This window comes from Pogonomyrmex barbatus, unplaced genomic scaffold, assembly GCF_055798465.1.
Source record: "Pogonomyrmex barbatus isolate J1 unplaced genomic scaffold, ASM5579846v1 scaffold23, whole genome shotgun sequence".
In the NCBI taxonomy this organism is placed as follows: Eukaryota; Metazoa; Arthropoda; class Insecta; order Hymenoptera; family Formicidae; genus Pogonomyrmex; species Pogonomyrmex barbatus.
The window spans coordinates 2,628,977-2,640,784 of record NW_028297120.1 but is presented as its reverse complement, the minus strand read 5'-3'; the positions used below and the strand labels follow the sequence as shown (position 1 = coordinate 2,640,784).

At 27.2% G+C, this 11,808-nt stretch overlaps 2 protein-coding genes across 10 annotated transcripts; one reads left to right on the top strand and one right to left on the bottom strand.

Annotated features, from left to right (window-relative positions):
* Positions 1–9: 9 nt before the first annotated feature.
* On the bottom strand, positions 10–11,710 carry LOC105432343 (nonsense-mediated mRNA decay factor SMG9). 9 transcript variants are annotated; one of them, XM_089078543.1, is made up of 9 exons: positions 10,999–11,708; positions 10,844–10,887; positions 10,267–10,450; positions 9,860–10,153; positions 9,552–9,696; positions 9,064–9,184; positions 8,790–8,898; positions 990–1,110; positions 10–482 (listed from the first exon to the last, which is right to left on the bottom strand). In XM_089078543.1, exons 1-8 carry the CDS (start codon positions 11,184–11,186, stop codon positions 1,032–1,034), a joined length of 1,164 nt encoding a protein of 387 aa, XP_088934669.1. In that variant the 5' UTR covers positions 11,187–11,708; the 3' UTR covers positions 10–482; positions 990–1,031. The 9 variants fall into 9 exon arrangements, 6 of the variants coding, with proteins under 6 accessions (XP_088934669.1, XP_088934667.1, XP_088934666.1 ...); XM_089078541.1 differs by having other exon boundaries at positions 10–867; positions 8,790–8,901; positions 10,999–11,706; XM_089078540.1 differs by having other exon boundaries at positions 8,790–8,901; positions 10,999–11,706.
* On the top strand, positions 179–983 carry NC2beta (negative cofactor 2beta). The gene has a single exon (XM_011647097.2). The coding sequence runs from the start codon at positions 179–181 to the stop codon at positions 680–682; it is 504 nt and encodes a 167-aa protein (XP_011645399.2). The 3' UTR covers positions 683–983.
* Positions 11,711–11,808: the final 98 nt, after the last annotated feature.

The window sequence follows — 11,808 nt, the reverse complement described above, 5'->3', positions numbered from 1 at the left end:
TGATCACAATAAAAATTAAAAAGCAGATTTATTTTCTTTCTATTTTCTTTCTTATTTATACAAAAATTAATACATATGTTTTATCGAATGTAAATATATATCTTAAAATCATAATTTAATTTGATCTAATTTGAATTATTCTAAATATTTTTTAATGTCTTAATATTCCAGAATTCAGATGGCCTCGGCTGCGATGTCACCAACTGACGATGATGAGCTTACGCTTCCTCGTGCATCAATTAACAAAATAATCAAGGAAATCTTGCCTCATGTGCGAGTTGCAAACGAATCTAGAGAACTCATCTTGAACTGCTGTACGGAATTCATTCATTTGCTTTCTTCTGAAGCGAATGAAATTTGTAATCAACAACAAAAAAAAACTATAAACGCAGAACATGTTCTGCAAGCACTTGAGAAATTAGGCTTTGGTGATTACAATGCAGAAGCAGAAGCTGTATTACGAGACTGCAAAGCTGTTGCGGCTAAAAGAAGACGTCAAAGTACTAGATTAGAGAATTTAGGAATTCCAGAAGAGGAATTATTACGACAACAGCAGGAGTTATTTGCTAAAGCAAGAGAGGAACAAGCCGTTGCAGAACAGCAACAGTGGCAACAATTACAAGCTGTTACACAAATGACATCTATGCAGCAAGCAGATAGTGAACAGGAAGATTATTCATAAAAATATTTAAATGATAAAGCTTATTCATAAGGATAATTTCGGTTTTTTATTTGAAAAGATTTATATTTATAATAAAACAAGAATAGAGAAATTGACGGAAGTAATAACATAAGTAAAAAGTTTTAGGAACTGCTAATAAAAAATATTAAAATATAATAAAAAATATAAATGTAAATTTCATTATTCTGGAAACAAATTTTAATAATTTAATTCTGTATCATGTTTACATTTTATATTAAAAATATTCTTATTCTTATTAATTCAATATAATTAATAAAAACAATATATATTAAAAAGTAAATTATACCTTTAGTTTTTTCATATCCTTTTTCCACAATAGCTTTTAGATTTAAGGCATTAATCTTCCATATTCAGACGATAGATGGCTTTTCTTTATTACTTCTATGACTTTTGAAACATAATGATACCTATTAACAATGTTAATTTAATTTATACTAAATATTAATTTGAATATGCGCGTACGTGTATATATATGTGTGTATGTGTGTAAAAAGACAAGCAATTGGAATATTTGTTTAGTTACAATTTTTTTTATTAATGATTATTTGATAGATATTAGATACATATTTACAATGCGAAAATGGTTCTAGAACTTTTCAATGTTTATGTTTATATTTCTAGTCAAAGTTCATAAATACTACTATTTAAAATAATGTTGCAAATTGACATTAAATATCAATAAAATCAATCAAATGTCAATGAACATTAACATAAATAGTGACATTTTCAAATTTTTAATACATTCAATTTATTTAGAAAGATCCTTACAATATTACAAAAAAAAATTGTATAATGCCATTTAAAAAATGCAAAACGATAAAATTTAAATGATACAAATTCAAATCTTGATTTTTTATAACGTTTTTTTAGTTATAAAAAACAAACATTCTCTTTTTAACCTTTTAAATTCATAAAAAAAAATCTTAAAAATCATTGAACACTATTTGCAGAATGACATTGAAATAGATGATCTTATTTTGATAGTGTCTATTCTTTTGAAAGAAAAAAGATCATATATATATATATATATATATATATATATATATATAAAATATATTTAAAAGTACTTCTTTTCCGAGATACAAACAAGTTTTGTTTACGTTGAAATTTTTCATGAATAGCTGTTATATGTAGAATTATGAGAAGTGAGTTTTTTTCTATTAAAAGTAAGATAAAGCATACTCTGACATTGAAGACAGGATATATCAACAATTATACCAGTCAGTAGATTGGCAAAAAAGAATCAATTACATGGTCTGCACGTTCTCCTAATCTAATTTCTTTGAATTTTTATTTGTAGAGATACTAGTCTAAAGATTTAGTTTATGTAATAATAATGCTATTGATAATAATATTTATGATAATACTATATCCTAGAAAAATTAAAAAATCGGATTACTGCATGTTATAAAACTCGGACTACACCAAAAATTTTTGAGTCTTTGAAACACAGATATTGTTGCAGAAAAAAATCATTTTCATTAATTCCTTTAAGTAAGTTTTGAAGACTCTTAAAATAATCATAAATAAACATACTTATATCTTGGAAAAAAAAGAGTTTCCAGACTACTTTTTCATCCTTAGGAAGAAACTCTTCCAAAGCGAGACTATCTATGTTCGTATACATATCTGGGAGGAAAAATCAATAGATAGTTTTGACTATTTTAAGCAAAAATTTTCATACGAACATATATTTCTATTTCGAACGGTTTCCAAGATTGAATGTGGCAAAATTACTGTAAAAAATACTACATTGTTTTTAATAATTTATTATTCAAACAGTATATTGTTTACAGTTTATAACAAATTTTCCAAAATTTTCAACAAAATTATTAACATTAATGCACTTTTTAACTTTTATGGTAGAAAACATATATTGTTGAGTCTGTATGCATTATAATGTTCCTTTATGCGGGTAATAAATTCTAGAGACAAAATTTAAAATTGAAATGTGCAAAAGATATATAAAAGATTAAATAGTATAAGTTATGGTTTTGGTGAAATAAATAATGAAATAATATAAGAAAATGTCAATCAAAGCCAACACAGGATCTTTGTGAGTAAAAATATGAATAAAAACATATTACATAAGAAATGAATTTATAAATATTTCAATCCTCTATTTAGGATCATTCTTAATATAAGTACAATATAAGAATCACGATAGGAAACGGGAACACTGTTACGTTCCATCCTGCATCATTGCACCATTATGAATTAAATGAATAAAACATTGACGTTGCAAAGTAGTACAAAAGTAATAACCGGACTAATCAGATAAGAGAAATAATCATAGTATATAAAAGTCAACTGAAAATAATTTAAACATAGAGGATAACAATAAAAAAATAAATGTAAATAAATAACAATATAAGATTAATAAGAGTGCCAGCTAATTATCAAAAAAATTAAAGTAAATCTATGTGATGCAGACTGAACCATATAAGTCGATTAATAAAATTTTAACGTAAAATTATGACAAGGTGATATCTTACTTATAGAGGCAACAGCACAAAGAAACAGTATAGACAGTACGCAATATAATGAACTTCTAATGACAAGCAAATGTGTAATAGAATTAGAGACAGAAATTTCAAGAATTCGTAAATAATGATCTATGGAAAGGGTCGAGAAGATCGGTGTCCGTTTGCAAATTCAAAAACTGTTTTTTGTTTGTGTATGAAAATCATTTCAGATATCAATCTTTTTTGTAAATTATTTTTCGTGTTATTAATTATTTTTCAATACCTTTACACCATCTCAATCGAAATCATGAGACATGTTAATCCTATGATTCGTGATAATGTTGTGTCGAATGTTGTGTGATGTTTCTATTAATATGGTTTTTATGTTCTAACACCCTGGTTTTTAGAAGTCTTCCTGCCTATCTGACAATTTTTACAATTAATTTTATAAACTACATCAGAATGTGAACTTAACGGTAATTTGTCTTTTTGAGCTCTGATAAATTTGTTCAACTTGTTCAAGCCTGACTTGTTCTGACTACATGATTATTTATAAAAAGATTCTTAAACTTCTCAAAGATCTTTTAATGAATGGAATGATGAAAAATAAAGGTTTATCATTGTTCTGTTTATCAATGTCGTTATTAGTGTTAAAAAAGTTAATATTGCGGAATTTATGCTTTTTTTATCTTATCAAGGATTAATTTCAAAAGATATCCATTGGCCAAGAATATATTAATAATTTTATTGAAATTTTCTTGATGAAAAAAAACAGGATGAGACAATAATAGAACTCTGTCTCAATCAGACCAATTATTGTGCCGATTTTTTGGCAATGGATGACACGAATAATAATTCAAGTAGTACCTTGCTGAAAAAGTTTTTGGTACCAATTATAAATGAGAAAGTTCCGCTTTTTAATCAAAGTGATATCTAGAAAATTTATCTTGTCTTCTCCCATCTCAATAGTAAATTTTAATCTCGGGTGATATGCATTAAAAGATTATTAAACAGAACAATGATAAACCTTTATTTTTCACCATTCCATTCATTAAAAAGATCTCCGAGAAGTTTAAGAAACTTTTTATAAATAATCATGTCAGAATGGCATACAAAGACTTGAACAAGTTGAACAAATTTATCAGAGCTCAAAAAAACAAATTACGTTAAGTTCACATTCTGATGTAGTTTATAAAATTAATTGTAAAAATTGTGAGGCCTCGCACGAGACAGGCAGGGAGACTTCTAAAAACCAGGGTATTAGAATATAAAAACCATATTAATAGAAACATCACACAACATTCGACACAATATTATCACGAATCATAGGATTAACATGTCTCATGATTTCGATTGAGATGGTGTAAAGGTATTGAAAAATAATTAATAACACGAAAAATAATTTACAAAAAAGATTGATATCTGAAATGATTTTCATACACAAACAAAAGACAGGCTTTGAATTTGCAAACGGACACCGAGCTTCTCGACCCTTTCTATAAATCATTATTTACGAATTCTTGAAGTTTCTGTCTCTAATTATATTACATATTTGCTTGTCATCAGAAGTTCATTATACAGCGTACTGTCTATGCTGTTTTTTTGTGCTGTTGCCTCTATAAGTAAGATATTACCTTGTCATAATTTTACGTTAAAATTTTATTAATCGACTTATATGGTTCAGTCTGCATCACATAGATTTACTTTAATTTTTCTGATAATTAGCTGGCACTCTTATTAATCTTATATTGTTATTTATTTATATTTATTTTTTTATTATCCTCTATGTTTAAATTATTTTGTTGACTTTTATATACTATGATGAATTTCTCTTATCTAATTAGTCTGATTATTTGTACTACTTTGCAAAGTCAATGTTTTATCCATTTAATTCATAACGGCGCAGCGATGCAAGATGTACGTACGTAACAGCGTTCCGGTTTCCTATCGTGATTATTATATTGTACTTACTGAGGATAATCCTAAACAGAGGATCGAAACGTTTGTAAATTTACTTCTTATGGAATACATTATTATTATTCACGAAGACTGTATTGGCTTTGATTGGCATTTTCTTATACTTTTTAATATATAAAAGATATCTAAAAAGAGATCTTCTATATATTTTTTACAAAAATGTCTTTAAGATGTCTTATGCACCGATTTTGGATTTTGTGCTATCTAGGATTAATTACGTGAATCAGCAATTCGTTATATTCATTTTTCTTTTATATACTTTATTTTTCATTTAATTTCATAAACAAGAATCCAATGGGATCAGGTTTTGAGATCTTGGTGAAGTTGATGACATTGCTACAAATAAACTATCTTGAAAATCATTCGAAATACACGTTTGTATAGCCATGTTTGTATAAACATTTTTGTTTAAAATAATCAATATCATTTTCCAGAATATTGATCTTTTCTTCCTTGTGTGTGTATGTGTGTACAGGGTGTTTTGTAATATATGGAACCTAATTCAGGAATAGAGAGGGGACACAAAAATAATAAAAAAAGTTTATATGAACATTTATCCTATTCAATCTTGTTTCAGTTATAGCCACTTTTTGTATTTCAATAACCCAGAACTGCTTATCTTCGTAGAAGATACTCGAAATGGCCACCTTTGCTCTGTATACAAATTTACAGTCGTCGTATTAAAGAGTTTTTTACTCTTTCAAAAATTCCAGACTATCATATATATATATATATATATATATTATTAGAGAAATTAGAAGGGAAGGTGTGCGTCACGGGCGGGGCCCGACCACGAACCAGTCGTGAAAACTCGTAATTATTTTGCGAAAAAATACCACCTCAGCCAGAAATCGAACCTGGATCTCCTGCTTACCGGGCAGGCATCTTATCCTTTCGACTACCGAGGCATGTGATGATATTTATCGCAAATAATATCCATTGGATTTTTATTTGGGGCCACATGAAAACAATTATATGTATTCGACACCCATTGTCAGTGTTGAAGTACTTCGTGCACGTATACAACAAGCTTGTGTACAACAGATCCGACATATACCTGGACTATCTGGAATATATATATTGCTTGTTGTATACGTGCACGAAGTACTTCAACACTGGCAATGGGTGTCGAATACATACAATTGTTTTCATGTGGCCCCAAATAAAAATCCAATGGATTTAAATCCGGGGAATGAGCAGAACAAGCAGTAGATCCTCCATAACCTATCTATTTTTCATGAAATTTTTCATCTAGGAACTGTTCGGCTAAAGTGAGGCGGTGCACCATCATGCATAAACCATGCAAAGTATAACATCATGTGGAATATCTTCCAGTAGTTCATTTAATTGTCTTCTTTTGCATACAATTGATCTATTAATATTTGATTAAGAAAAACAGATCCAAATAAATTGTCGCCGAATAATCCTGCCCACATACATTTACACTGAATTGTCATGAATGTTAATGTTAATGTCTTGATTGAAGAATGACATATGGGTTTTCATCAGATGATGAGTATTATGAAAATTAACTTATTCCATCTCTGGTGAACGCAACTTCGTCAGTGAATAATGCAACCGATAGAAAATGTAATGGCGATAGACATCTGCAAGAATCAGTACAAAAAAAGTACAAAAAAGAATTCTTGGAGGAAAATCATCCTCTTAAAGTGTCTGTTTGATTGAACGTGGATAAAGCAGTTGGTCTCGTAATACTCTTCACATCGTCATATGTCCAATGTTCTCCATTGCTGTTATTCTTTGAGTACTATTTGTTATTTTCTTCAATGCGATTCAAGATCCGTTCTTCATAATTAACAGTTCTGACATTAGTTAGTCTATCATTATCTCGCTTTTTAAACGAATCAGTATCTTGTAAACGTTCATCTAATCCTTAAAATTTAGATTTTTTTCTAGACATCTGTTAAAGAGACGATTCGCGTATAAACGTTTTATTCAGCTGAATTATATTCAACAAGGCCATGCATTGAATGCATATCTACTATTTCTCGATTTGAATACATTTTATTCATTTAATCATGCACTTTTAGTTACTAACGCAAATAGAAAATTATCGCGTATTTTTATCAAGAGAACAAACTGAAGTGATTAAATTCAATTGGACGTGAGAAATCAACAAGGTCAGGAAATATCCAAAACTGTTTATAAACAGAACAGTGATTTTCTTCTATAAAGGTAAGCAGTTACTTATTTCAGTTTATCTTCTTGCTAGAAATATTTGATAATTCTCTATTTGCATTAGAAATGCATGATTAAGAAAATAAGATGTATTTAAATAAAAAAAATAGTAGACATATATTTAGTGTATAGCCTCGCTGAATGTAATTCAGCTGAAGCAAGACGTTCATATGCGAATCAATTTTCTAATAGACGTCTGCCAAATAAAAAAACATTTCAAAGGTTGTTAAAATTCAAAAATAACTATAACTTTGAAACAAGGTCGAATAGGACAAATGTTTATATGAATTTTTTTCATTGTTTTTGTGTCCCCTATTCACTCCTGAAGTGAGTCTCATATGTTACGAAATATCTTGTGTACATATATACATACACACAAGGTATATCATTTTATTGTTGACAATCAAATATCTAACAACCGCGAGATTTAAAAAAATGTATTAGAAAAAATTATAGGATTTTGAAGAAACTATATGATTACGATATTAACTCATTCGCAGATGAAACTACCAATACTTTTTCTATGGTCATTATTTTTTAAATAAATATACTTTCCGTTACGTAATATGATTCTTTTAGTTACTCTGGATATAAAAATATTAAGATACAATAAAAAAATCTATAGTTTACAAGATATCTTATATTTCGTTCTGACATATTCCAATATATATCTCGTAAATTATCTTTTTTTTTGACAATATCATATCTTAATACTCTTGTGCTTACATTAATGAGAGACAACTTAATATAATTTAAAAATAATTATGCAATTAGCAATATAAGTAAATACTCTATTTTAAACAATTGTATGCTTTTTTGACATAAATCAATTTATCTCATTATTTTACACAAAATATGAAAGTACAAAAAATGAATCAAAAATAAATAATTTACGAGATGTTATATTTTATTTTAGAATATTTCAAAACAAAGTATAAAATATCTTATAAATTTTCATAGTGATTTTTAGATAGAGCGCGCATGCCTCCGTGTGTGTGCGTGTGCGTGCGTGCATGTGTGTGTGTGTGTGTGTGTGTGTGTGTGTGTGTGTGTGTGTGTGTGTGTGTGTGAAATATACAGGCATAGTTACAACTTTTCATATTTGTCTCTTAGGATCAGTCTTATTATCTTTGATTAACTTAATCGGCCGATTATTCCATTGGAATTGACCAATGCATTGGGAAATTGCTTAATAAATACTTAATAAATGTGATTGATCAATTCCAATCGAATAATCAGCTGATCAAATTAATCAGCGACGATGAGATTAGCCTTTATCAAAATAGACTTGATTTTTTTTTAGTTTTTATCCATATCTTATCTTAATACTTTAGTTAAGTTAATAATTAAATTATCAAAATATAAATAGAAACAGAATGCATAGATAATTTTGCTTAATTAGCAAAAAATATAAGTCTTATTGTAATAATGTATATCTGATTTACCAATTTTTTTCTGTTGATACAGAAGGTGTGATTGAATTCCTAGGAACTCCATGTATCTTCATTCGTAATGTATCAATGAGGGATTTTTCATTTTCACAAAAAGTCATGTCTTCTAGAATAAAAACATACTAAAGTGTATTAAATATTTAGTAGTATATTTTCTATAAATAGTTATTAACTATTCTGAATATAAAAATATTAAGATATAGTTATGGATATAAAAGTGTTTAAGATATTAAGAGAAGTAAATAATTTATAGTGCAATTTTTTTTACCTTTTCTGATCCTCGAAGGTATTAAAAATAAATTTAACCCACTTTCTGTTGAACAATGATTCATGTCTATACCACTATGAGTTTGTAATCGAGAACTAGAAAATACTTTATTATAAAAATCCTAAAAAAACAAAGACAATAGTTCTAAAAATCTATTTTGTATAATAATTCTAAACTCATATATTCATATATTTCTACATATGCACGCTTATATATTTATAATTTTTTCAGAACCAATTATCTTATTTCTTAATTTTCTTTTTAATATTAATAAATCTTTTAGAAGTTTGCAATATAAAATAAAAAAATTGTATGTTGTCTTATTCACACAGAATGAAAAAAAAAAAGAAAAAAAAATAGAAAATTCATAACCTATTTCTAAATCAAATAATAGTTTAAAGAAATAGAAAATCCTAATATGAAGATATTTGTAGAAAATAAAATATATTTTTAAATTAGTACTATATATATTGTATATAATAAAATACCTTCATTTCATCAGTAACAGCAGGCATAAAATCTTGCAATTCTACTTTGTTATGTAAAAATACAACATGTGGGTAATATTCTACATAATCTTGATCTATGACAGTTGTTGAAGATGGTTTTAACATTTCTGCAGTTTGCAAAAATCTATGGAATATAAATATACATAATGCAATATAGTATATGCAATAAAATTTTATATATATATATATATATATATATATATATATATATATATCTTTTCATATATTGTACCCTATGAAATAATTATATTATAATTAATTTAATAAATATTTTTCATTATAATTACCTTACTAAATTTGGATCAACAAACCAATCTTGTATAAATATAATAACATGGCACACTGAAAACAGGAATGCTGCAAACTGAAGAGATTGTAATTCTAAATTTGAATCAGTATTTACAAAATCAGATGTACTTTTCTTCTGATCATAAGATGCAGAATCAATCGCAAATCCAGAAAGAATTGGTTGTGTATCCAAATATATTACTCTATTTTTAGTTACAAAAAAATCTATTCCAGTTGTACAATTTGTACTACTTTCATAATGTGATATATTTTGAACTTGAAAAATATTAGACCTAATTATAAATAAAATTATTAAAGTATAACATTTCTTAAAAAGATGTAAAAATACTTAAAAATAGCATACAATTTAATAGCATAATATGCAAGAAATAAGTGTAATACATACGAATATGATGTTAACAACGACATAATTGTTGATTTACCAACACCTTGTGCACCTAGACATCCAACAACTAAAAAGTCCTGTTGATCGTGTAAAAAATCTATTGAATTCTCACATAATTGCATATTTTCATCCATAAATTTGATACATGTATTCATCTCTGGACATATGGGAAGTATACGAATCACTGAAATACATTATTTTCATATTTTGCTATATTTATATATTAATTTTTTAAATAGTCTAGAAATTATATTTTATATATTTTTTCAATCACAAATCATTTATCTAATTTGATATATATTTTTTCTGAATAGATTTTTTTCTCTATAAATATTAATAATTTATAAACTATCAAAAACAGAAATTTTTATGAATTAAACTTTAAAATGGTAAAAAAATGACAATATTATCTCACAATTAAATTTTATGTCTATTTTAGACATAATTTTAAAAATCATATCTTATTACCATAATCAAAATATAGTATAAAAAATTAGAAATTCATAGCAAATAATCTTGATTGTACTAATAAAAAAAAAAACTCTAATTAGTCAGAGGATCATTTTATTAAACTTACAATCATGTACTTTTCCTAGTGTACCTGAAGATATGTCATCTTTTCTAAAAAAAAACAAGAATTTATATATTGTATCATAACAAACTGTAGTAACAGATAAAATAATATATGGAAATTAATATTTAACTATCATAAATTATTTAATAATACTATACTTATAGCCATTACGTTGACTTGGAGAAACCGCTCTATTTTCTCCTTCTCTAGTCTTTAATATGAATGTTGGTCGTTCTACAATCTTAATTAGATTCTTGTTTTCTCCATCTTTGTTCTCTGAATCTTTTAGTGTTGGTAACATTTTTTTATACTTGTGATATGTTCTTGTCAATATAACAAAATGCATTCATATAAATTAAAAGTATCTCTTAAACATTATATCATGCAACACACAAACTTTATGTATCAAGCGATAATTAGAATAAAGGTTATTTAGAATACGGCCTTCATCTCCGATTTTGATAAAATTGATCTCAATCGACGCGGTCACAAAATAAAAGAATCTGGCAGAAAAACGCAGCGGTCTGCTTCACGAATCGAGATATTTAGTGTTAGTTTTTTTTTTTTTTAATTAGTGTTCCCAGGCAGGAAATGCTCTCAACATCCCTCGGACTACAGCACAGGTCCTCTATTTCTCTTATCTCGTTTCTTTTTATTAAATTACTTTTATCTCTTTAATCCCTATTGCATGAAATTCTTCCTCTTAATCTGTGTATAAATTTCCACAAGAAACTCTCAAAAATTTGTGAAACAGTATATGGGGCGAGGACTAGGTTTAAACCTGCTCCCTCAATTGATGAGTTGAACGCGTTAAACACTGAGCCACACGTCGCCTCCAGTGTTAAAGTTGACCACTTTTTTTATTAGGAAATCTGTCATACCGACTCGATACAGCGAATTGAGTATGCGCAATGGGCTGCGTTCCGATATTCACTGCCAGTACTGAAAATCTATAATATATGTGACTT